At 37.9% G+C, this 27,863-nt stretch overlaps 1 protein-coding gene across 7 annotated transcripts in view; it reads left to right on the top strand.

Moving 5' to 3' along the window:
- Nucleotides 1-27,863, top strand: part of MYO16 (myosin XVI) — a 407,211-nt gene that overhangs the window by 217,266 nt on the left and 162,082 nt on the right. For all 7 annotated transcript variants that reach the window (XM_068927513.1, XM_068927524.1, XM_068927518.1 and 4 more), the window contains 5 exons: nt 5,367-5,477; nt 7,736-7,801; nt 13,524-13,651; nt 23,329-23,434; nt 26,448-26,565. In XM_068927513.1, the coding sequence (XP_068783614.1) occupies nt 5,367-5,477; nt 7,736-7,801; nt 13,524-13,651; nt 23,329-23,434; nt 26,448-26,565 (529 nt within the window). The remainder of the gene's footprint in view (nt 1-5,366; nt 5,478-7,735; nt 7,802-13,523; nt 13,652-23,328; nt 23,435-26,447; nt 26,566-27,863) is intronic.

Raw genomic sequence — 27,863 nt, 5'->3', positions numbered from 1 at the left:
GAATTATGTGCTTCATTCTACAAACAAAGATAGATTAAATCTTTTCTTTTTCTTAATTAGGCCATTCTTTTTTTAATATTTCGTCTTTGCACATAATTCTTGTTTACATATTATTGGCCACGTGAATTGTGTGGCAAAGTATCCCCTAGTGCCCTTTTTATTGTTGCAGAATCACTTAGCACATGCACAAGGGACAGCAGGGTATATCATAGTATTGCACATAAAACCTAGAGTGCATACTTATTTCAGTGACACAAATAATTAAAAAATAAAAATCACTAGATTATTATCTGAGCAGATTGTGAATGCTCTTAAGTGGATGTCATTTAAATGTGTAAATGGGAATCTTCATTGTCAGCATTAGAAGATCTCAAAACTAATAACTTCCTGAGATGTAGTTATATTAGAACTTAATGTTGTATTTATGGCTATCTTTTTTTTTATGACTGTCTTGTAAAATATGCTTCATGTTACTATGATAGCCTAATACAGGCAGCAAGGGAAAAAACAGAGAAAACTCATCTCTGTGCTCAGAAAGGGGGATGTGCAGAATAGAATTTGAAAGAGCCCTCAAACAAATTATTAATAATGTAAACAGTGTTTATGCCTAGGTCAAATCATTTGTGAGTTAAATGCACTTAGAATGTCTTATTTCTCATTCTGCTATCTCAGTTTAAATGCAGTTTTTTAGGTTATTTACTTGCTCATTGAGCTAACTGTGAATTTTAATGTAGTGAGTTTGTTAGAAAATGCTGAATCACCAAACCCTAAACCTTATAGAAAATATGTTGGTTGTGAGAGATTTGAATTCCCTTACTTTCTCAGCCAGGAATTTAACTAAGCACTTCACATTCCTACAGACTGCATTTCTGTATCTATCTATAGTCTCAGTATCTTTGGCTACATCTATATTACTAAATAAAACAAGGCAAGGCCTGTTCCCTGGTCTAGGGCCATGTGGGACGGCTCAGTGCTCATCCATTAGACAAAATTCTTTTCCTCCTCAAAAATGTGACCGTTCCCAAACTGCCTACAGGGCATGGCCATTGACATGTGTCCTGAATCATACTCAGGCTTATCTACGCAAGCTGTAGCTATCATGAGGCAAAATCATGCAAGGAAATGTGCTAACAGTTCAAAAACTATGGATAATCCCAGGCCAGTGCTATAATCCATTTCCAAAGCCCTCTTTCATTTACGAAGAAAGACATAGTTTCTTTGTCTTCAGCCTAGAGTAGATTTAATCTTCATCCAAAACAAAAGCTTCAGAGGATGAATTACGAGAAACTTAACTCTATGGCACTACGGTATGGGAGTTCTGAGTTTTGATAGGACACAAGAGAGTAAGGTATACACATAATCCCATTTTACTTCTGCAAGCAAGTTGAGCCCACTCATAAGGGGGGATGCCATGTGCTTCTGCTTATTATTTGCTTTCTCTCTTTGCAAAACTTAAAAACGTCCATGGAATTCTTTTGTGCAATTTGTTCTATTCCAATATGCGTCATCAAAAAGAAACGTCAAATTTTAATTTAGTTTTTTGCCAAGTAGAATTTTTGATTTCTAGCCAGCCTTGCATCTGACAGGTGTGATTAAAAAAAACAACAAATGCCATCTTCTGTGTGATAGAAAAATCTGCACTCGCTTTTGTGGGATGAGGAATATGCCTCCAGAATGGGCAGAGAGAAAGACATAGATGGACCTAGCAGGCAACCTGTGGTTTCCAGACATGTATGCCTGTCTTTGGAGCTGGAAAATACAAATATTTTAAGAAGAAAGTTAACATTTCCCAACTAGATAGGAAAAAAAGAATAGTCATAGTAGCATTTTGATGGTTCTTACTGCTCCACTTTTCCGAATACATCTCTTCTGAAAGAGATGGGTCAGTGGAATCAGGACAGTGGTAAAGGTGCATGAGAAATAAGCTCATTGTGAAATTTTCAGCTAGCTTATTTGCATATCTCCACAATTTCTGTGTATAGATAAGTACATTTTACATGTATATTAAAAAAAATGATAAGATAAATCTAGTAAATTAACTCCTTGAGCTACTTATTCTTTCATATTTGCACATTTATACATTTCTGGGCTTAATGGAATGAGAGCTTTTTTTTTCACAATTTTTGCAAGGAAAGCAGGAAATAGAAGGCAACGTGTAATTGGGCACTACTGCCTTCTTGTCACGGTACATCTGTGTAGCTGGTCTAATACCGACTTTTGCAACTCTGATAAAGCATATGAGCCCAAGAAGTATATAAAGTTTGTATTTTGGAATTTATCTTCTGTAATATAAAAGTATGAATTGAGAAGTCAGCATAGTTGCAAACTGAGAGAAACCCCTTCACTGTTGTTATTCAGTAGGCTTTGAAGAGTGAACAAATTTGTTCTGCTTCCTCTAAGTACTTTTTAAAAGCTCAGGCTTTTTCAAGTAAAGACAAGCTGAAGTACATTTCCCAATGGCTTTTTTAAAGTGGTGATGATTCCTCTGGTAGTCTTTTATTGAAAATCCGTGAATAAAAGAAATCAGGTTAAAATTTCTTGAAAACTTAGGGGGTGGGGAGCTAGGAGTCTTCAGTGGATCAGTCCAGACTGTATGTTCTATAGAGCTACTGTTGTAAGGTACGTTTTCCTTGTATTTTTTTGTAGGATGCCACTTTCTTTGTCTAGTTCAACATCTGCTGCAGATGGCATGCAGATTAGATGCCTGTCTTTCCTGTTTTAGTGGTTGAATGGAAAAACGTTAAAAAAGGTCTAGCTGATATTCCTGCTGTTACACGCGTATGAGGTTTTCAAATACCAATTTAGCAGTCAACATTTCTTGCGTGTTGATAGAGCTGCTAAAAAAAAGGAGACAGCCTTCTGTGAGGACTTTGTCTCTTTCCCCATATACTTACCTTAAACATTATTTTCTTCGGAATCTATTTGTCTTTAGAGGACTAGTAGGGAAATGGTTAAAATCTAGAGCAAATTTTTCCAGTCGCTGTTCCGTTTTGAAAGTGGTAGCTTTTTGAGGCCCCCAGTATTACTGGGTAAATTACCAGGATATGGCTACTTACAAGGAACAAAAATGCAATAGTAGCTATAGTGCTTGAAGTGGACAAAAGAGTAGAAGTGTGCCCTTTGTAGCAAAAAGAGATTGCAAGGGCTCTGGGACTCTGCAGGATCTGGGAGCTAGCAACCTCTCCTCTGTATACCTTTCCTCTGTGAGGAGTTGTGGCTTCACGCTTCCTATCCTATATTTCTTAAACTTATTTTTGCTCTATTTGGCAGTTTCTCTGGAATGATTAAGCTGGTTTCTCATTATTCAGTGGTGGACTTAAATGAAGACAAGTGTAGTTTGAGTTGTGCAAATGAAAGCCGGGTATAATAACTGACAATTTGTTTGGACTGTGAGCAAATGGGGATACTAGGATATTAGGATAATTAAGCTCATAAGAAAGCCTGGATGCTAAGAAAAAACTGTTCATAGTGGCATGCCATGAGTCAAGCATGTAGTAAGTACAGAAGCAGACAAAAAAAGGAAAACAGAAAAGCATTTGCTACCAGATCTGCTGTTAAAAAGAGCCGTCTGTTGGGGTTTTTTGTGCTGATTTGAGAGCTGTCATTTTTGCAAATATCTTGAACCTAACATTTAGTGTAAAACCAAGCATAGTGTTGATATTCTACAAACTGTATTTGTATTTCTCTCTCTGTAGACTAGAGAGGATGTCAAGGTTTGTTGCTTCAATTGTACCATACCATTTATATCACTAAGGCTAGTGGTTTTGTAGTTGTGAGGTTTGGTGTGGGTTGTTTGTTTTTTCTTGCCAAAATAGAAGACTGCCATCTGTTTTATGTCTATCTGTTGATACTGATATTAAATACTGCTATTTTTAGAAGCAAAATATTGATAGGACCACAGCTTTGTGGTTTAGAGAAGATATAAAATCATATCTGATTCATCCTGCTTTTTTATGACTACAAACTCCCTGGTTGTTTGCTCATGGCTGCCTAACATGGCATGGGAATGTGTTTGTATATATGTTTCAAGAAACTTGGAACAAGGAGCCAAAGTGATGATGTTAGTCTTATGTCCTTGAAATGGAAGATGAAATTATTCAGCAGTATCACACAGTGCAGCAAATTTAGGAAGAGTACTCAGAATATCATGTTCTCTGAATTAGACTTTGAACCCATGAAAACTATGTGAATTCAGTAGGTAAGGATCAGATTGCCGGTGTTATACATCGCTATCCATAGTCATGTGGTCTGCTCTTTGCCAGCAGCAACCTCCTGCTTCCCTCAAAAATCTCCCATCTGCTTGCTGCTTCCATCACTGCTTCCGGAGGCTGAGGGTGCGCCGCTGCTTTCTGGAAAGGGGCAGTGTCTGCCTTTCTCCCGTGCCTTCACCTTAACCAAAACAACAGAACAAACACATTTCTTCTCTGTCATCTATCCTCAAAACAGACACCACAGAGTACATTTGCAGTAAACTCAAATCACTCTACTATCTGTCACATGAGAATTTGCTCTTTCTAGGTATTCCACTAACATGCAAAAATGCTTTTCTTCAGGCTGACATGAAAAAAGAATTAACCTGAATTTTAAGTGTAGATCATAATTAATAAGCACACTGCTTTGGATATCACTGTTTATTTTGTCTTTAATCACATTTCCCTTATTGCTGACTCTTTTTACTTCTGTGTCCAGTTTTGTCTTTTGATAATTCTTTTTGTTTCCTTAGTATTTACTTTGCCTTGCAGGGCTTATATTGTTCCTTCTCAATCTGAAGAATGCTAAAAATACTCTGCTCATTTTATTCACCGGTATTGGCTACAGTAGGTGCTTCTGAATCTCTTCTGGTCTCCTTGACAACATGATTCCCACTTCTTATTAGTGTGTTTTTATTCTGCAAAAAAAAAAATTATAATAGAATTTTAAATTCTGTATGATGAAGAGTAACAGGAGAGCTTTGTTCAATATTAGGCAATAAATAGTTTACAAGTGCATTAAATTTTATGGTTTTGATTTCTTCTGCCATAAACAGTTAATGAAGAGAGCAGGAGAATTGCATTTGAGCTGGGAGTCTTTATGGATTCAGGGATGACAAATGGTGCTCAAGGAGGGTCTGTGTTCTTAAAAGCCCATCAGACTCATTCAGTTATATACCTTCACACTGATGATGGTGTTTGATGTGCTTCTCTTGCTTAAGATTAATGATGCGTAATTTTTTGGGAGGAGTGACAACTTTTTAGTTTTCTAGTGCATTTTTCATAGATTTCTATAAATTCTAGTGATCTACTCTTGTACTTGAGGTTAGAACATTACAACACAGGGACATTGATTGTGAAATTATTTTATTTCTCGGTATAATTTATGTTTTCCAGATCAAGCTAATGCCTCCAGCTCCAAATGATGACCTGGCTTCTTTGAGTGAGCTAACAGACAGCAGCCTGCTTTATGAGATCCAAAAGCGTTTCAATAATAATCAGATATATGTGAGTTGCTTTGAAACTGCCACTGCAGTGTTGCTGTTCACCTATCAACGGTCAGCTTTCACAAAAGAACGAATGAGAGACTAGGAAGAATAGAATTACTTTCATAACTAATGGTCACTAACCTAGCCAGTACCTATGACTAATATTTAAATGGATTAGGACATATGTGTGTATAAGCCCTAAAACTGCTCAAGCTTATTTAGGAATATCAGAGATAAAGAATGGAATAAACCTGTGTGTATGTTTATTTCTCAAAGATAGTGTATTGGTAAAATGGGGTGGGCACATGTAATCTTGCCTATTGCACTACCAAAAGAGTACCTCTATCTTTAGCATTATGTTAGTTTTAAATGAGCATATGATTACTAGAAAATAGAAAATAAATGGAGATATTTCTAAAAATTATAAATCATTATGGGAGATTTGATTCCTTATTATCATTTCCTATCATCTGCACAAATCTTTCACTCTGTATTTAAATGTTAGTCATTTAGATACCAAATGAAAGACTTATAAGGAGATTTCTCTAAAATAAGTTCTATTTTTGCTGTATTAAAGATAGGAAGGTTTAGTTAGGTATAGATGACTTATGCATAAAAATCTGCCTATGAAAGTTTTGGCATCCCTGTTCATAATCCCTTTTCTAGCTTATGGAACAGCCAATCTGCCTGTGAATATGAAAAATGAAAATCTGTTTTAAATGTATGAGTTGATTGCACTGTTCAGACTAAAGGAGTACAGGGAATTGGAATGTCACATGCAACAAGTTGCTGTAAAAATGTTTGGAATTAAGTATGGGAGCTTCAATTCTGGTTATTACAGCATTTCATGGTAATAAAAATTCTGGTTGTTAGAATCATGGATTAAATCCTATTTTATTATGAGTACTTCTTTTGTTTATCTCATTTTCAAAGATGCCAAGCACAGATCACTTTAACTGAATGCAGGAGGATCCACAGATGCTTGATAAGGAGGGAAATAAAAGGCAGGGAAAATCTTTCTTTTCTCTAAAGATGATAAACATTTTACCCCAGGAGGTTCTCATATCCCTCCCTGGCATTATTATTAAGTACAGAAGCTTAATGAGAATTTATAAACATTGATGATTAATATTTTGCTATAATAACAGCAGCCATTATGCTATAGTGGAGTGTCAGCATTAATGCTGAAAAACCTTGCATCTTTGAGGGATTTAGTTCACAGACTTAGAAGGAAAAGTTCTTGGACTCAATTCCAAACTGAAATCCTCCTTAGCACTGTACACCTCCTGTTTTGTGCTTCATGAAGCTTAATGAAACTCAGTTCTTTGGAAAACCCAAACTTGAAATCAAGTTGGGAGAGAAGTAGGAAATATTTCAGAAGAAAAAATGTCAATTCATTACAGAAGGCAATCAATATTCACCACCCTTGAAAAGGAAAATATTTCATTTTGAAGGTGGCAGCATCACTGGGCCTTTCACATGCTAGTTTACTGTCTAGCTTTTTCATGGACAGAGGCGTGGAATTTTTCCATTCTAAGAAAAAATAAATTTAAATAAATTTGTGATACAGCAGCAGTGATGTGTGAGAGGTGACAAGTATAGTGACAAGGGTGAGCTATACTGTTGTATTTAAGTACATCTTTCAAGTATGAGTGTTTGAATACGAAATAGTAAAACCTTGGCAGCTTTGCAGTCAGTGGGTAATTTGATATTGTTTTTAATATAGCCAGTGTGTTTTTTCTGTATGCATATGAGTATCTGCATATACACATACACAAGCGTAGAAATATATATAAATGTATCAATTGCTCTGTCTTATTCCACAAGCAGCACATTTTAATATATCAGTTTGGCATAAGCAATGTAAGCATTGCTGTCATCTATCCCATAACAAATTTATTGAGGAACTTATTTATGTGTAGGGATGTCACATTTTTGTAATTTAACAAATGGTGAATTACAAATTAACTTTCAGATAATCTAACAATAATATATGCAGTGCAGTTCTTCTATGCATAATTTTGTGTTATGAAGGACTCATTTTTATTACAAAAAGAATAATTAATGCTATCAGAATTATAAATTTAGATCTCCATTTAAAGTTATGAATTCAAAAGGCCCTAAATTCTCAAATTATATTTAATATATTGATAGCGATATTTAAGTTGCTTTTGCCAAAAGTCTTTTCTGGAAGAAAACCATTTATCTCCTGAAAGAATGAATTTAGTACTTAAGAAAGCAATTATATCTTTTATTTTTCTCTTTTTTTTTTCCTAGACCTACATTGGTGATATACTGCTGCTTGTTAACCCATTTAAAGAACTTCCTATTTATTCTACTATGGTAAGCATTGCTTGCTTAAAATGTTACAGTGTGGATTCTTTTTCAGTGGATTCATATTTTTTATTGACATGCCAAACTCTGAAAAAATCAACATACTTGCCCTTTTTTATGTTGGGAGCATCTCAGTTAAACGCCTAGCAAAACGAATATTGACTTTTTCATAGATACCGGTATTTTTGTTCTCAGTGTCTTATTTGTAGAGCAGTCACCTCCCTACAGTGTTTTATTTTTTGCTTTGGGTTTTTTTCAGCAGTAACATTATGATTGTTTAAAAATATTTCCATATGTATACGTTGTCCTTGGTGATTTCTGCCAAAGTTCAGTCTTGCGAGAAGAGACAAGCATACTTCATGCACTGGTTGTTTGGGGGTCACATCCTGCCCCATCCCAAAACGTAATTAAGGGGGTGACAAGGTGGAGAGGTACAGAAAGGCTCCAACTTGCTGCTGTCTGTGCTCCGTGACAGGCTGTTAGTTCAGGCACCATAGAGACAGTGAGCCCAGAGCGCTCAGCGAGAGCTTTGCTCTGCCCTGGGGCAGTTGTGCAGAGCTGCTGACTCTGGCAAGGGCAGATGTATGAGATGAAGACTAGTTCTTTACAAACGGCTTTATTTTTTTCAGTACCTAGGCACTGCTACTAAATTAAGTGGACTTTATAGGTCTATGGGAATAATGTAAATTCAAATTATCTGATCTCTGCTTCATCCTCACTCAGCCGTTTTAGAGAAAGAGTGTTAAAATGTTGATTTTTCTGCATTATCTCACTGATATCAGGTCCCCTGTTTTGGTAGGCAGTGTTCAAATATGTATTGAGCTTACAGGTTTTACAAAGACTTCAAAAATGTGATTAGAAAACTATGGATTGTGGCTCTTTGCTATGTCATGTGGCTTTGGGTGTATCAATAGTAAATCTGAGGGAAATAAATCACACAGAATGGTTTAGGTTGGAAGGGACCTCTGGAGATCATCTAGTCCAACCTCCCTGTTCAAGCAGGGTCCTCTAGAGCATATTGCTCAGGATCACATCCAGACGGGTTTTGAATATCTCCAGCGACAGAGACTCCACTACCTCTCTGGGCAACCTGTGCCAGTGCTCTGTCACCCTCACAGGAAAGAAGTTTCTCCTCAGGTTCAGATGGAGCTGCCTGTGTTTCAGTTTCTGCCCGTTGCCTCTTGTCCTGTTGCTGGGCACCACGGAGAAGAGGCTGGCCCCATCCTCTCGACACCCTCCCTTCAGATACTTGTACACATTGATGAGATCCCCTCTCAGTCTTCTCTTCTCCAGGCTCAACACGCCCAGCTCTTGCAGCCTTTCTTCAGAGGAGACATGCTCCAGTCCCCTACGCATCTTGGTAGCCCTCCGCTGGACTCTCTCCAGTAGTGCCATGTCTCTCTTTGCACTGGGGAGCCCAGAATTGGACACAGTACTCCAGGTGAGGCCTCAGCAGGGCTGAGTAGAGGGGCAGGATCACCTCCCTCCACCTGCTGCCAACACTCTGCCTCATGCACCCCAGGAGACCACTGGCCTTCTTGGCCACAAGGGCACACTGCTGGCTCATGCTTAACTTGTCCACCAGGACCCCCAGGTCCTTCTCTGCAGAGCTACTTTCCAGCAGGTCAGCACCCAGCCTGTACTGGTGCCTGGGATTATTCCTGCCTAGGTGCAGGACCTTGCACTTGCCTTTGTTGAACTTCATGAGGTTCCTCTCCGATCAGCTCTCCAGCCTGTCCAGGTCCCTGTGAATGGCAGCACAGCCTTCTGGTGTGTCAGCCACTCCCCCCAGTTTTGGATCCTCAGCAAACTTGCTGAGGGTGCGCTCTGTCCCTTCCTCCAGGTCATTGATGAATATATTGAACAAGACTGGACCCAGGACTGACCCCTGGGGGACACCACTAGCCACAGGCCTCCAACTTGACTTTGTGCCATTCACCACAACCCTCTGAGCTCGGCCATCCAGCCAGTTCTCAAGCCACCTCACTGTCCACTCATCTAGCTTACCTAGGAGGATGTGATGGGAGACAGTGTCAAAAGCCTTGCTGAAGTCCAGGGAGACAACATCCACTGCTCTCCCCTCATCTACCCAGCCAGTCATTCCAGCAGAGAAGGCTGTCAGATTGGTCAAGCATGATTTCCCTTTGGTGAATCCATGCTGACTACTCCTGATCCCCTTCTTGTCCTCCAGATGCTTAGTGAGGACCTCCAGGAGGAGCTGTTCCATCACCTTTCCAGGGATGGAGGTGAGGCTGACAGGCCTGGAGTTTCCTGGCTCCTCCTTCTGGCCCTTTGGGAAGACTGGCGTGACATTGGCTTTCTTCCAGCCCTCAGGCACCTCTCCTCTTCTCCAGGACCTTTCCAAGATGATGCAGAGTGGCCTAGCGATAACATCCGCCAGCTCCCTCAGCACTCGCGGGTGCATCCCATCGGGGCCCATGGATTTGTGGATGTCAAGTTTGGACAAAAGATCTCTAACCTGATCCTCCTCCACCAAGGGAGAGTCTTCCTTTCTCCAGGGAGAGTCTTCTCTTGTCCCCAGGGTCTGGAATTCCTGAGCACTGCCCTTAACAGTGAAGACTGAAGCAGAGGCAGCATTCAATAACTCTGCCTTCTCTGTATCCTTTGTCACCAGGGCACCCGCCCCATTCAGCAGCGGGCCCACGTTTTCCCTAGTCTTCCTTTTGCTCTTGATGTATTTGAAGAAGCCCTTCTTGTTGTCCTTGACATCCCTTGCCAGATTTAATTCCAACTGGGCCTTAGCCTTCCTTGTCGCATCCCTGCACACTCTGACAACGTCCCTGTATTCCTCCCAAGTGGCCTGTCCCCTTTTCCACATTCTGTAGACTTCCTTCTTCTGTTGGAGTTTTGCCAGGAGTTCCTTGCTCATCCATGCAGGTCTCCTGCTCGGTTTGGTTGACTTCTTCCTCAGAGGGATGCACCGATCTTGAGCCTGGAGGAAGTGATGCTTGAATATTAACCAGCTTTCTTGGGCCCTACCCCATGAGATTCCTCCCAGTAGGTCCCTGAAGAGGCTCAAAGTTAGCTCTCCTGAAGTCCAGGCTTGCGATCCTACTCATTGCCCTGCTCCCTCCTCGGAGGATCCTGAACTCCACCATCTCATGGTCACTGCAGCCAAAGCTGCCCCCAACCTTCACCTCTCCAACTAGACCTTCTTTGTTTGTTAGTACAAGGTCTAGCAATTCACCTCTCCTTGTTGGCTTCTCCACCACCTGATGTGACCTTTGATGGCAGTAGCTGCAGATTCCAAGTCTGGATTCTAAATTCGGTTTGTAGAAATGGAAATCATCCAGAAGGTTCTGGGTGATAATAGCTTTCCTGTCACTGTGCATTTTGTGTTAGATATACAATGAGTTTGTGCGCCAGTATAGAACTGTAAAGAGGAAGATGGTAGGCTTTAGGTGGTAGGCTTAATTATTAAAATGTTTCCTGAATGTCTGCTGCATCTTCTCTTGACCTGTCTATGATAGGCCTGTTTTAGCCAATTTTAGTAGGAGAGTCTTAATGTCCTGTGACCTTTGAGTCATCTGGGATGAACACTGCTCTCAGTATGTTGTTATTAGCTGCATAGTGTTGTACATTAGACAGATATTTCCTAGCTGATCAAAACATGGTTGTAAGATAGGTTTGTTTTCTCTGCTGTTGGTTACAGAAATGCTCAAATATACTGCAGCAGCTTAGCTGATATTACATCAAGGTCTATAAGTATTAGATGATCTGTGAATTAAAGTAATAAAAATTGCTGATGTAAATTCCTCTGTAGACACTGACATGCTATATGATGTGGCTCATTAGTTAGTGTTATTCTTTCAGATATGTGGTTTGTTAACTATCAGAGAATGTGAAGATATATTGGGCTTGACATTGTTTTTAAATCCAAGATGAAGCAATGAAAGGATGATCATGTACCTGGTTCAATAGCAGGAGCATTTTATACTTGCTTCTTTTTAAATCAATTTTCATTCTTATTGGCAGTCTTTAATTTTTTATACTGTACTGATGTCCCGCACTTATTTCCAATAGACTTCTAATGACTGAAATAAATCATTTTATGAGCAGTTTTTCATTGTGATATGACATAAAGAATCATATACTAATGAACATTGATATGCATTGCTTCATTTGATGCACTTGCCAGGTGATGATATTAATGTATTTTTACACTAAAATACACTATAGCTACAGTGACCATGCAGATACCATTTTGGAGATACCATTGCAGCTACTTTGTAGAAACAGCTTGTACTACAGTCATCCTCCTTTGCTACATTTGTGCAGTATTTATTTGTGATTAGGATAGAGCAGAAAGAATTTGATTAAGTTTACAAATTAGCAAAATATCTAACCTTACAAAAAACTTGCAACATTATGCAGTGAGAATAAATGTGTTAAGTTCTTTCACGATGGTTTGTGCCAAGCTGAAATGATTCTGTGAGAATTGGTATGAATATATTCTCTTTTAATCTTGTTTAGTCTGCTTTTGTAGGTGGTCCCAATATTAAAGAGTTTAATATCTAAATAAATAATACAGGCATGGGAACAGGTGATTAAAAAATGCAGTTGTCAATGCGATGGCAGTAAACACTACATAACTTCCACTATTACTATTGGGGGGAGCAGCTCTACTTTGGAAGGAAGTTAACTAAATGAAGGGAAAAATGAAAAGAAGCTGGAAGGAGCAACAAGGTAGGAAAGAAAAGTTAGAAGACAGGAGCAAGTAAAAAACAACTCTGTGACAGAAAGGCTGTTAGAGAGAATGGTTATGGCAAACAGGACATGATGGAAAAGGGGAAATACAGTTGTTCAACTGTTGTCATCAAGTATTTTAGATACTTTTTAGTGTTCCAGCCCGCCTCCCTCTGCCACTCCAGAAAGTTGTGGGCTCCTGTGGGACCTGTCTTAATTTTCCAGACCCATGAGGAAGGCTAAGAAAGCTATATAACAAGACATCTAAAACTATTTATTTAAGGATATTTGCAAAATGGTATGATGCGTTTTGCTCACAACCTCATCTAACTCAAGTTCTGTATTTTCTTTATAAAATTTATTTATTCTGAAAGAGCTAATTTGTAGATATTAGCAGACTATCTAGTTTTGCTAAAATGTGCTTGTTATCAGATGAATGAATGTCAAGATATTTTCAAAAAATTGTGGGTTCAGAGACAGACTATTGCTTTTATCCATACTTAAGTATTAAGGATAGTATATGTTGCCAGCTATGTGTATTACAGAAATTATTCTATGCTGTACAGAGCGTATTTGTGGGAGACTGCTCTGTCGTGTAATAGCTTAATTAACTTATAACTTAAACTGGTTGATTTCTATTTTAACTTTTCATAGGGTAGTTATGTTTTACTTTGTAAGATTTTGAAGTTGAGATATTGAAAAACTATATAAGGTATATAGTTTTTGAGGTATATGAGGTATAAACAAAGTGGCTATTATTGGCTTTAGTTTTATTTAATCCGTAAACCAGTAGTATTGAGTTCTCTGGTGACATTTCATTTTGTATCTTAATTAGAACTTCTATGCTTACAGCTCTGTTTTCACTAAATTAAACTCTTCACAGATAGTTTAAGGGTACCATTTATATACATACAGATGTTCTCCTCAAAATGCTTAGAGAGCCTTATAGAAGATCCAGAAGTAGGGCGTGAAACACAGTTAGTTCAAAATGTATTGATCGTATTAATTTTCAACAATTTTTCAGGTCACTCAACTTTACTTAAGCAACTCTGGAAAACTGTGTTCCTCGCTTCCTCCACATATATTTTCCTGTGCCGAAAGAGCTTACCACATGCTATTCCAGGAGCAGCGTCCCCAGTGCTTTATCCTCAGGTGAAAATCTGTCTTCCTATTAACTAGTTTATAACTCCTGCCTTTCAGTTGTTTCCCTCAGGACTCAGCAGTTAATATTTCCATTTTATTTTTTCTTTTGACTGATTTCTTTCTGTGTACTGATCTCTGTATCATATGTTAGAGCAAAATGGAACTGAAAAAGGTTTAATTACATCTCAAGTTCCTAAATTTTCTTGGGGAATTATCACTCCATCTAGCTGTATTTAATTAGAAAGAAAGAGTTAATGAAAAAGAATCCCAAACTCCTGTGTATTTGCTTATATTACATGGAACAGGATTAGAATTAGAATCTAATGAAAATGAAAGTAGGAAGTCCTTGACTGAGTCACAAGCCATTGAGTTGGGGCACCTAGGCTGGAGCTTCCACTCCGCCTCATATGTTTGTGTGACCATGAGCTCTTGTTATTCAGTTTTATATCCTTAAAATGCAGTTAAACCACTTCCTTAATTCATTGTGTTGTTGCAATGACAGATACATTCAAGATGGTGAATAAATGCGTTAGAAATCTGCAGTGAAACAGAAGTTCATCCACCTGTGCCAATTTAATGATGGTGAAACTTCTAATTCATTTCAGAATTTTTGATCCCCCAGATCTAATAATCCGCCCTCCCTTTTCTTCCTTCATCTACCTGAGAGCAGAGTCTCCTGAATTCATTGTAATTGCTCAAGGAAACTCAGTCTTATCAGTATCACTAGTGCTGTTGGCTGAAAAATTGGGAAGGATTCACTGAACATCATAGGAGATAGGAAAAAAACAAACAAAAAATCTTTGATTTTGCTTTGGCCAGGAATAAAGTGCTGATGCATTTGAGAAGACTTGTGGCTCTTGAACCACCTCTTATTATAGGGGACTTAAATGCTGTGAAAAGGGAGAGAATATGGTACTCAACCAAAAGCAGCTGATCATACTGTTATAGAGTTAAAAGAGTTAAAATGAACACATAAATACAATCATATTGTATTTATACAATTAATTAATTATTTTATACAATTAATACCTTGTTATTGTGTTCTGTTTATGGGGATGCAGACTCCTTTGATCATTTGAAGTTCTGTATATAAAGTCTTGCAATATATCTGAATATTGTAATTAAATGTTTGTTTTTGCATAGTCTTTAAATTGATTATGTACAGAACTGACTGTTGATTGGTCGAAACAAATTGTTACCTTTTCTATAACCTAATCAGAATGTAGCTATAAGGTAATTGTCCAGTGAGCAGTGACATTTAAGTGGAAGTACGAGCAATATCAGGAAATCATTACTGTATGCTCATATTCTTTTCTCATAAATGTTAGCTCTCATTCAATTGAAATATTTAGTTTTGATAAAAATAAGAAATTTCCTAAGGCACCATGTTCAATATTTTCTCCAAAGTAGGAGCTTTCTCTTCTTATTCCTTTGGGATATAGCTGGTTGATTAATATCTTTGTGAAGTTGCCTGTAAGTGTAGACAGAGATGAAGCAGAAAGTAGTCTTTACTCACACTTCAAAAAAAGGCCAACTGCTAAATTAAGAATTGTGTGGTAATGCACAACGAGTAGTCTATTCAATAATAAATGGGTTTGATACCAGGGAGCGGATACTAGTGATAATATAATATCAGAATGGCAAGGCATGTGCTAAGAATCACACTCTTGATCCCTGCCGAGCCCACTGGAGCTTATTATAAATCAGTGACCTGATAGAGAATGTGACAGGAGGGTGTTCTGCTGATGGCATCAGCACTTGGCCAAACATTTGCGCATCACATCAAGGCAATCCGCAGATTTACAGTCCTGAAGTATCCTTTTACGTGGCTTTTAATTAGATCTAAAGGTTAATATGAAAATGGAAGCTGAATGGAATGAATCTGGTAATTTAGGGTAGGAGATAAGTGTAGTGGCAACTTACTAGAATCACAGGTCTTTGTGAATGCTTTTCTTTGGCTAACTAACTATCACTAACTGAGAAAATAGAGAGGAACAGGGATCTTTCAGAAGTCCCAAAAAGATACTAAAAATGGTTCTTTGTGTAAAAGTCAGGATTTCACTTTATGTGACTGATGGATATTCTCATTATTAGACCATTAGTAGGATCTAAATAATGAATGTCTGGAAAGCAAAGGTGATATAGGAAATTTCCATTGTTTTTCTTACAAAAAAATAGTAATTTGAAAAATATCCATGACACTCAGTGTATTCCTTTACCCCCTTGTTATCACCTGAGTTTGTGTGCATACACATATGTGCAAGCAAACGTGTGTGTGTGCTCAAAATGGATTTCTACATTCTCTGTATTTCAGCTGTAAAATAACATTATTTATCAGCAAGAAGAGGTGATCCTGCCACTATGTGGGGTGATTCATTGGCTGTTCCTGTGCTAAAAAGTAATATGGACCAGGGCATACATTCTGGCCCTGAAAGCATGTGACATAGCATCCAGGCAGTTTTTCTATAATTTTTTGCTTAGAGAGGGGTTTGCGGAGAGATTTACAAGATCTCGATTTCATTTCCTATCAGAATTAGATAAACTTTCTTCTGCAATTCTGAAGCTCAAAAACATTCCAAAAAACTTCCATGTTTTATGTTGCTTTCTCCGTTTTCACTTACCAAGCATACTCTTCATTCCTGTGTGAGAAATTCTGAACGTGTTTGGTCTGTGGCCTGGAATTTTAAAATATCTCCAGCTGTAAAGCTGAGGTGTGAATGCATTTGCATGCGTATATGTGTAGTGCAGCGAGAGCGCCTAAAAACAAATTTTAAAAGTAAAACGATACGCTTCTCTCTAATGTGGAATCACTGTATGAATGAAGATGAGAAAGCTCAGGGAAGCTCTCCTTAGCTAGAAAGGCCATTTCACAGAAGAAGTCAGAAGGAAGCAGCCTGTGAATGAACTAGTGAAATAGTCTTTAGTTCTTTGGTGATGCCATAGAGCCATGAGAACTTTCCGCTGCATTAAGCTGGCATTATTGCCAGCTGGAGTGGTCCTGCCCTTCTCCTACCTTTGGCTGCTCATTCTCTCGTTTCCGTACACAAACATTCAGATGGTGGTATGGACTGGGGAAATGCTCCCAGGTTGAAATTACCCCAGGGAGAGTAGTGGTGGTGGCAGGGGAGTTGTTTTAACCTGAATCAGTTCCCAAACCAAATTCCCATGGAGGTGAAATGAGTTTCCAGAGCAGGAATAGCAGGGCCCACTGGTTTTGGTGGTGGTTTTGGCTTAAACTGCGTAGTTCCTAGAATCCCCATACTCAAGTCACCCAGAGAGTTTTACTGCTACTGTAAAATCAAAGTGGTGGCCTGACACTGTTCAGGACAGAGCTCTAACTATGAGCAGCATTGCTGTGTAGGAAAATAGCCAGGCTGTATCAGAAGGATGCTAGTTTTGTTTCTGTTAGTAGTAAATCCAGTGAAAGCAGATCATCCCTGTGAGTATGCGCTAATTCTAAGATGGAGTTCTCTTAACACCTGTAAGATACTTCGTTTTGGCACACAGGCACTCTTGAAATGGGACACTGAGAGTACACTTTTGTCTACTAATGTCCTCATTAGTAAGTGAAAGATGGTGCAATTAAAGAATGTCCCCTCATCTCCCCCAGTCTCTATTTATTTTTAGATCTATTTTACTTTTAAGTATATATAACAAAACTTTATAGTATAAGTAAATATTTTGCTAGTAGAATTTGTAAAAGTAATTATACTTTAATTTTATTATAATAGCTTTTACTATGAGAAGAGGCTACTGCTTTGGTGTGCGTGTATGATATGGAGCAGTAAAAATTAGCGCCATAGCACTATTAATATTTTACTTTTCATGTGCATTTCTCAAAACATATCTAATTTGATTGTTAATTTCCACAGAAGAATCAAGTGATGACAGTGTATATATCTCATCTGAATTCCTCCTGAAAAGTTTGATTTTGTTGTTCTAAAAACAATAATTGTTTTTACAGAAGACTTCTCTTTTATTTTGAAGCCACCTACTATCTTTTCAAAAAGACTGGAGATAATATCAGAAAATGTACCTTTATTCATGTAAATCATCAAGCATGCAACTTGCTTAATTTGTGAAGATAATATTTATTTTTTATCAGCAATGTTTTTCAGTTCAACATTATTTTTCTGCCAAAGCTTAATTACAAGGAGAAACTCGCCATGAATTTAGTGGCCATTACTAATGATTCATTAATTACTCTTCTATCGGACACATACCGTTGCTAATGAATTCTCATGGAGAATGGTACTGTTAATGGTACTGTTTTTCTTAGTCTAAATAATAGTTTTTGCCTTCCACATTTAAATACATAATGTCTGTATTTAGAAGTTTGTAGTGTCTGGTAGGGCAGAACCTCACAGCACTATTTATTTCACACTTAAGCTTGACTGAGATCCAGAAATTAGGTATTTCTGCACCAGAGTCTTTTTCAATAAACTTTCTCAAAGCATTGCTAATTCAGTAGGATCAGGCCCCTTATAAATTAGACAACACATACATGTGCAGCTATGCTACTCCTAGTTATTGTCTTCTCTCTCTCTCATACACCTTCCATCTGATTTTTATTTGTTTGTTTTTATTGAATTTGTTTTTGCATCTGCTTGTGTCCAGTCATATTTTTGACTGGAAGCTCCTTCGGGCCAGACCATTTCTATGTTATATCATTGGCCGGCACGTGCATGGCTGGAGTCTCCTGACACCAAACAAATGGCTGTAATAATGATAGTAATTAAATATACAGAAGCAGAGACACCACCTTCTCTCTGGGAATAAACTACAGAAATTTGGCTATGAGAAGCTCCTATGTTGGGAGGGGAAGAGTTTTGTAGCTTCAGATCTGTGGTTCTCCCTGAGCACAAAAATGAATCAAGTGAAAAAACAGCACTTCTGTCATGAGTATGGCTGTTCTCGAGTGCCAAGCTACCTACTGTTTGCAAAACAGCATGGGCTTGTATCAGATAAAGAAAAATCCTCCCTTCTGTAGTGTCATCACCTAATATGTACCCTTTCCATTTCCTGTGCCTAAAGACATTGTAGGAATGAAAATGTTCCCATCTACCCGAAACATATAGAAGTCAGAATCTATCAAATCACCTTAAGGACTATGCTTATTAATAGACTGGCTTTAAGGCCAAGAACAAATCAGAGTACAGTATCCAGCCTGACTCTTAAAATTTCAAACAATGTTAAGGCACTTTATTTTGCAGCACGTTTGTAAGGTCGTGTTCAAACTCTGTAAAGCTGTGTTTTCATTTTCAGATTTAATAAAAAGTTATTACTATTTTACATAAACATAACTGTTGACTTGTTTTAGTTTTCTTCGTGAGTCTGCTCTTCTCCCTTAAACATCCTATCATATCTGTGCAATGGAAATGGTTGAAAGAAAAAAAGGCAATTCACCTAAAACTCTCAGGATGGCCTAGATCTGTCTTTGTCTCTCCACCCTCTTTATCTTTTTATGTTTATTTTAATATGGTTCTTTTCTTCTGAAGATTTACTCTTAATTTCCTCTATGTAGTTACCGTTGGTATGAGAAAATTTTGTTTGTATGTATGTATGTATGTTCTTTTTTTTTTTAGTCACCTTACGTCTGATCAAGCATTTGCTCACTAAAATCAAGTGTTTTACAATAGGAAAGTATTTGGCCAAAACATTGAAGAAAGAGTCTCCTACCAGTTATTCACTATCATTTTTAGTCTATAGCAAACTACCATCATTAATGTATGCTTAACACCAAAAGTTGACCTGATATAAACTTTATATGAAAGTGATAGAATAAAATAACGTTATGTTATACTCTTAAATAGCCGATAGACAGGCTTTTCTCCACCATAATTAATTTACTTCTCAATGGATTTTCCCCCCATGGTGTTCAGGGTATGAGAATGCATTAAGCACTGACAAGATAAGTGAGAGCTGTCTGGAAAGCTTAAACATGGTTTATAGGCTTGTTAAGAGCTAAGAATCCTTAGTCGATCAAACCAATGGTTTATGTGACACAGATGACTAATTTGGTGATTAAAAAAAACAAAAAACAAAATAAATATATCAAATGAATTGCTATAATTGTGTACGTTTTAACAGCCAGAAATGTCAATATCCAATGGTTTTATTGTGATATAAACCACATTTATAAGCCCAATAATCTGGAACAGAGAGAAGTCCTCCTCTCTTAAAGTGAAATGCCTTGACAGCCTTTTATTTCCTCAGTTTAGCATCACCATGTGAATTCAATTCAAGTTAATAATCTGTAATTTTTAAATTGTAATTCAGTGTGTTATAACTGCGATGGGCTACTGCAGTATAATTACAGATTTAGGCATCCTAATTATAATTTAAAATCATTTAGAAATATACTTTCCAGTTTAGTTTACTTTAGAAATATAATTTCCCACTAACGTAATGGGTTGTTTAATTCCACATATCACTACTGCTGATACAAAGTGCATTATTTTACATTTCTGCTTATACAATTTTACCTCAAATCTAGCAATCCCAGTCATGGAGCAAGATCCAATGTCTTGCTTAGGCTGTGAGCAAACTGAGAAGACAGCTTCTTGGTTTCCAAAAAGCTTGTAAACTCACTCTGTCTTCCCTAGCTAAATCTTACTATCAGAATGGGTGTTTGGATTAAAAACGTACACATTTGAGGGCGGTACAGTAAAAGATGAGTTTCAGAAGTTCATACAAAACAGCAAGCATATCTGCGCTGATCTGAATCTTGCTTTACCGCTGGTGGAAATCTTATATGAACAATTTCTATTATAAGTTTTCCAGCGTTTCTGGTTATGATTCAAGTACTGCAGGAATAGTCTTTTTTGTTTGTTTTGTTAAGTGTTCCTGTCCTTCTGAATGTGGGACCTTTTTTTCAGAATTGAAAATGAAACAAAGTCAAAAAAACCCCTTCACTTACACAATCTGAAGTGACAAGTACATGCCTTCTTTCTTGTTTTATGATATGTTGTCATGCTTTTCGCAAAGCAGATGATTGCTAGGATTTAGGTTATAGTAGAATTGACATTTGACCACGCAAAAATAATCCAATTAAGGAAGCTAGCTGAATTCACCCAGATTTAGACAAACCTGGCTAGCATGCAGAAATCTAGGGTAAGCAAAGCATACTTTTTCAGTACTTGCAGGAATGTACTTTTAAAATTTTGCCTGGAGGTTGTGGTTTTCTGGCTATTTCAGCCTGGCTTCCTAAGTGATCTACTCTTGTATTATGGTTCTATCTGTCCACCTCTAAGTCCCCCTCCTCCCCTTTTGAACTCGTTGGCCGCTTTCATCCGCGGAGGTCTTGCAGCTGTGGTGTCCCCCCAGGCTTTGTGCCAGCTGGCAGCCCCGCTAAGAGGAAGGGGGTGCAACGCCGACCACGGCCGCTCTGGACAGAAACAGCCAGGCAGCCTGTGCAGGCTGTCCCATCAGCATGTGCTGAGCTCAGAGCTACTGAAATGACCTTAGTAGTTTCCTAAACAGCTGAAATAACTGAAGTGCCACTATTACTAATCTTCTTGATAACTTGTAGTATAATGATAGCAGGTTGCAGCTGTGATTTAGGATTAAGTATGCTGTGGAGGGACAAAACTGCTTCCTCGTCATGACACACTGATGTCCATGCACTGGCCAGTGTAAGTGGGCAGTAGGAGGGGCTGCAACCCCTTGATAGATCCAAAATATCTTCAAGTTCACTGATGTGCATAATAAGGGCATGTAATTTGCAAGGGTATGAAATGTCTCTAGGAGAGGAGTATCACAGGACTAATGCCATTCTTTCATTTTTTTCTTTGCCTGTTAGTGATCATAGTGAAAAGGATAGGAGATCTGGGCACAGCTGTTACAAAAACAGAAGGCTGATGTCACTTCTTAAGAACAGATTCAGCATGGTACAATTAGCTTTGTGAGAATGAAGACATGGTTAAAAGGACAAAAGGACATGCACATTTTAGAGAGTGACTTCGATATCATCTGACTTTCAAAAAGAAATGTTTTAGGAAGGCAGAAGCTGGAGATCTGACCATGGGATAGTGTACTTTGGGAGTAACCTGTCAATTCCATAGAGACACTATTCTCACATTAGCTGTGACAGTGACCTTCTTGTCTTGACATAATTTCTTTCTTTCTAAGCCCTGGTTTAAATATGGCCTCGTGGCCTGTTATTTGAGGTCTTTGCATAACGTGCATCCATGTTGCAAGCTTTTGCAATCTTACAACACAAACCTCCTACTGATGCCAGCAGGAGTTTGAAGTCTAGGGTCATACTCCCGCTGGTTATAGAAACAAGGAGGATACAGACAGAAACAGTTTGAAGTGTCACATATGGTAAAGATACTTATCTTGTCACCTAAGACTGCAGCTAACAGTCAACAACTGTGATATTCACCAGAGCTGCATATGTGTCTCATAATAACTGAATGAGAATAAATGGTGCAGAGATCTTATTCCTGTCTGAGTATGAAAACCTCTTTTTTCCCTTCCAGCTTTTGTTTCTTCCTCTATTTAATTGTTTCCTCGTTTCATGTGAGATTTCAGTAAATATGGCAGTGTCCAGATCGATATATGTTGCTGGCCCATCATTTTCATAAACTGCTAGATTCTGCAGGTAGCAGCTGACCATCTAGCATGGCCATACTTGTGAAAATCTAACTGGCTGTTGTAGAAACAGCCTTTTAAGTTTGATTGAGCAGATGAAGGAGGAGCATCAAATTGCATTTTGTCTGGTTTAGTTGTCTGTAAAGAAGACAATTTCTTACAGTACGTGTTAGAAATTCTTAGATGATTCTTAATCAGGCGTCACTCACTTTGTCCTTTCCAACTCCTTTGTCTTTTTTCTTCCTTCTCCAAGCTTAAATTGCCCCACTGAGTTCCCTTTCCTCTCTCTCCCTCTCCCCCGGCCCGGTTTCTCTGCTTCTCTGTTGTTTCCTCCCACCTTTGTTGTCAACATTGCCTGTTACCTTGTTTTCTTTGTTCATTCCTCCCCTCAGAGGTTCTGATTCTTTGGAATATTTATTCCACAACCTGTAAAGGGAATGAAATGAAACAGAATTCATCATCTCTGAAGTCAGAGTATATTGCACTGCAGAGACTGGGCCGCTTATAAAGTCTCTCCAGCTTTTTTACTGATCAGGGCAGTGCCTCAAAAAGAAACTGTGCATAACACAATGTTCTGTGCCAGCTAGTTCTTAGATATCTTTCTCTTTTCCTTTCTGTTCCTTTCCTCTTTTATTTACTTTACTTTTTCCTGTTATTTTCTACACTTTTGTTTCCTTCTTACTCCTGTAATTACCACAGTAATATTTCCCCATCTGCAAAGAGAACCAGGCAGTTTCAGTATAAGCAGACTCTTTGCGGGACAGGAGATAAAGGAAGAGATAAAAGATTTGCTATAAATATCTGCAAAGTGGTTGTGAGCTTTAGGTTTGGTTGGCTAGGCTTGTTTTATAAGACAATACAACGTGACAGCTCTGAGACCTGCCATGAACGTAGATCGTTGGCCAGTCTGTCTCCTATGTTCTGTGCTTTATTCGTTGCTATCCATAAACCTTCCATTATTTGAAATGCAAGTTTGCCTGAGATATGTTAAATCCATTTCAAGAAAGGTAGCAGAGAGTATAAATAACGCAAAATATCAACTGTGATGTAGCAGTGATTCCTCCCTCTCCTTCTTGCCTGTCATCTTGCAGTGGAGAAAGTGGTTCTGGAAAGACAGAAGCCTGCAAACAGATAGTGAAGCACCTCACTTGCAGAGCCAGCTCCAGCGGAAATACCTTTGATACCAAGATAAAACATGTAAGTAACATTCTGAGCACTGATTAGAACAAGGTGAAAATCTGGCCTGTTGAATAAGCAAAGACATTTGCAAGGAAAAAGGAATTTGCTATGTGGAAGTTCATAAAGGGTTTGTTTTCTTCATTCAGGTTAAAGGAGGTTTCTTTCCCTGCAGTGACCTGAACGGGAACAAGATTAAGCTCGCATTGATGTGAAAAAGTGGAAGCCAATTCTGTTTTTGTATTTATTAGTAATTTTAAAAAGCTATGTTTCAGTGAGTAGGAAATATTTGGGTAATATGGTAGTTATTTAAATATGTACTAATAGCCTGCAGTAAGTAAATAAGTTTATCTCTGGTTGTGGTCATGCTTCTCGGGCTACTAAAAGAAGTCCTGAGGCATCTGAAGTAATAGTACATAAGACAGAAATTAAAAGTTATACCTAGGAGAACTGCAAAGACTGAACAAAGTTATAAATCTCAGTCTTTGTGTACTAAATATATTTATGAAATAGGCAAAAGAGTTATGAAATAGTTGTTGAAATAGCAAATTCCCACAACAGAATCAAATTCTGTGCAGTGCATGTCATGAAATCATGAGAGCCTGCTTCATGTGTCAGATAAATTTGTCCTCAGGCTAGTAAATTAAGAATATAAAGTTTTTATTTGACAGAACATTGGAACTCAGTCATGTGTTTTATGGTTGCAGCTTTAATACTACTGCACAGGTTCAGACTGACATTCTAGGTTATGCAGAACTCTAGACTGCCAATTCAAATTCTTTCCAAAAATTGCCTTTCCTTGTGAAACTTCTCATCTGAGATATTCACTCAGATTCGGATTTATATGGAATGTTTTAACACAGTCTATAATCTTGTCGCTGAGTTCTGAGTTTCATACTTTAAAAAAATACTTAAACTCTTTCACCCACTCTGGTGTCCCTTATGTACAGCACTTAGAGTAAACCCAAGATACTCTTTTTTGTTTTTCATCTTTAACTTCCCAGATGCATGATGTTCAGTAACTCTAGACTCTTGTTCACTGTGTTTGCTTTAATAACGTTTGACAGTGTCACATGTATCATTCAAAAAACACTGCTTTATCCTTGAATTATGCATGATACAATCCACAAAGATGATAAAATATTGTCAGAAGTACAGCTTACACAAACACACAAACCACAAATCAGGACTATTGGAATATAAGGAAGGCTATGGATTTACTGGTTCATATTTTACACATTTCAGCCGATAAGGAAATAGAAACCCTTTGGGTTTGGTGTGGATTTTAGAAAACAGTGCTGCGTTTGTGTTTTTTGAAGACTTACTAGAAGAAGCCTGATGACCCTGAAAACACTACAGTTGAATAAGCTTCAGCTTTGCTTTACTTCATACAGTCATAAATTACCTTGTTAAAGTGTTTTTCACAGTGTAATCTGATTTATTGATGATGCTCCTAAGTTGACATGTTTAATCTAGTTTTCATGCAACAGTGTTGGGAATGCTGTTGTTAATTTTTTTTTTTTTTCTGATTTAAGTTATGAAGTATAATGTTACAGTAATACCATTATATAGGGACAATACACTCTTAATCTGCTGCAAACACAGGAGTCAGATCTACAGATATCTGGCGAAAGCTCAGAGGACAGCATATGCCAGGAACTGTTCACAGCGGTATGATCACTCCATTCTGCAAAGGAAGAGTTGTGAAACGCGTGAATATGAACCTCCTCATGCCACTTATCGTGCGGGTTAGAGAGTGATACCTGGTAGTTTAATAGTGTGGACTTAACACACATGTCAATAGTTCTGAGTCAGTGGAGGTAGAAGAGAATCACATATTAAGAAAGATGAGTTGTCTTTTGATTATAAAAAGATCCCTTGTAAGTAGTTTAGATGGGATTCCTGACTTCAGACAGCTAAGCTAGATGTAGTAGATCCCACCCATGGGGAAGCAAGTGGAATTTCCATTTTAGTTGCTTTTTAAGATGCTCTAATGAACATGATGACCTGTGTTCCTTCCTGCTGCAGTTATGCCTAGCACCATTAAAGTTCATAAAGCTGTGCTGGTCGAAACACATGCTGAATTAGCCTGATTTGAGCAAATACACCCAGTACTGTGCTATCGAAGCGGAACCAGAAAGAGACTGACTAGTTTTCTGCTGCCACCTGCTGCACAAATAGCTGATTGGGCTTATAACTTTGACGGGTCTGATTTTTAGACTTTCTGTGTCTGGAGTCACGCTTAATCTGTGCCACTCTGCAGCCCTCTTTCCTCCTACTTCCCACAGCCATGGTCTATAAGTTACGTTCATCCAGCAAACCCCAGTTATACAGAGCAATAGTATATTGAAGTCACTTTGCAATCAGTTTCCCAGGATGCAAACACAAAAATTGACCATGTTCAATTTAGTGTAAGAAACTTACTGTAAACAGAAAGAGCTAAATATAGAGGGAAAAAAAGGGAGAAATCTGACACATTTAATGCATTTTAATGCATTTAGTGCTTTGAAAATACTATTCTAAAAATAATCTGACCATGAAGATGAAACATGAAAATGCATTAATAGTGGAATGCCAGAAAAATAACTTGAATCTGATTTTTCTCAATTTTATATTAGTATAATGCTCTTCCAAATCAATAATTTAAGCCCACTTTCTTTTGTATAGCTCATTTATGGCATCATACAAAGCTTGTGAATTCCTTTACCTGGTTGTTATTATCAGCTGACTGGTACTGTGGACATATAACTCCAGTCACCTGTATCCTTATTACCTGTAAGGGCACGGTTCGGGGTCGAGCCATTATTTTTCCTCTTTCATTTACAACTTTCAGTATTGTGCGAACAGTTTTTTTTTTTTTTTCTGTTGAGCTATCTTATTTTAATTTCTATATATGCAAAAATTTCAAGGAATTTGTTAAATTCAAAGCTAATAAACAGTCTTTTTTTTTTTAGTTACTGACTCCAAACCATTCTCACTGACAGCTGTTGAAATATCCTATTTATTTCTTTTTTCATTTACCATTTATTTGCAGGTAAACTGTATCTTGGAGGCCTTTGGACATGCTAAGACACCCCTGAATGATTTGACCAGCTGTTTTATAAAATATTTTGAGCTGCAGTTTTGTGAGAAGAAAAAAACGTTATCTGGAGGTAAGTATTATGTGTGCTATCTAATAGTTTTAATATGATACCACCTACAGACTAGGAGATGAGGGATCCCAGTGTGCCATACACACAGTTAGACAGAAATAGGGTTGGCCTGTGGGAGAGAGACAAGGGGGCTTTGCGGAGCGCAAAAGGAACCGAGTAGCGTGACTAATAGCGTGACCAGTTTATCGCAAGAGTAGTGCACAGTATTGAAAAGGCGAAACCTGCTCCGTGTAACCACTAGATGGCAGAGAAACACAAGAAAAGAATTGAACACCTGCTTACTCTTCTCGCCTCTCCCAGGAAATGGTATTTCCCTCTGTGTATGTCTGAGGTTAACAAACTGTGACAGTTGTGCATGCTTTACTGTGAAATACAAGTAACAAAGGGATCAATATTTGCATTTGTAACTGATTTTGTACTGCGTATTTTAAGTATGTCTTAAATAAGTGGTGAACTCATCTGTTGGGTGCAAAGAAAAACCCGGTATACTCTATAGTACCCAAGCTAGAAGTTACTGCCTACAGCTTTGAGCTCCCTCTGAAGGCAGCAGGAATCACACTGATGCTTCTTCGAGTTCGAGATAAGCTAGCGTGGAACTGGTGCCTGCTTTCACAGTTAGCGGGAGTCTGCTCCTCCCTGGCAAGCATTTTTCAGTGAAGAAAATGAATATTGGGCAAAAATTTCAATTTAGTCCTGCATATTCTGATCGTCAGAGCCAGTCTGGGAGCACTTTCATTTCTGGTCCCTATAAGCTATCGTAAAATTATTCTATGCTAAAAGTGAGCGCAGAAGTAATTGTGCACAGGCATGGTTTCCGACTTGCACTGTTTCTCCTGGATGGCAGAGCTGTGTGGGGAGATCCATTTTGGATCTGAATGAATTAGTTTGCATTGGCTAAACATTTTAGGAACTACCCACTTTTTGACACGGTAAGTAGTTTTATGCTTTCAGAGGAGTTTCCTAAGTATAGCCTTTGGAAATATTTCGTGGGGCAATTATAATTCAAAAATTAAAATTATAATTTTCTCTAGGGATTTCACCATACTCTATCAAATAAGATAGTTACTTTTGCCAAAATGGTGAAAATATCACTGTGTGGGAAATCAATACCACTTTTTTCTGTTTTATTTTACAATAAATGTAAAATACTTGTGAAGAAAATGTAAAATTAAAAAGTATACAACTTTTTTTTTCATTCGTGAGCTATTTCATGAGGACTATAATAAAATTGATCTAAACATCAGAATGGACTAAAATAGATTATGAATTGAGTTTGTAAATTTAAGTTCAATCTCTAG

Source organism: Struthio camelus, chromosome 1, assembly GCF_040807025.1.
Source record: "Struthio camelus isolate bStrCam1 chromosome 1, bStrCam1.hap1, whole genome shotgun sequence".
Lineage (NCBI taxonomy): Eukaryota > Metazoa > Chordata > Aves > Struthioniformes > Struthionidae > Struthio > Struthio camelus.
This window is presented reverse-complemented; position numbering and strand designations above follow the sequence as displayed.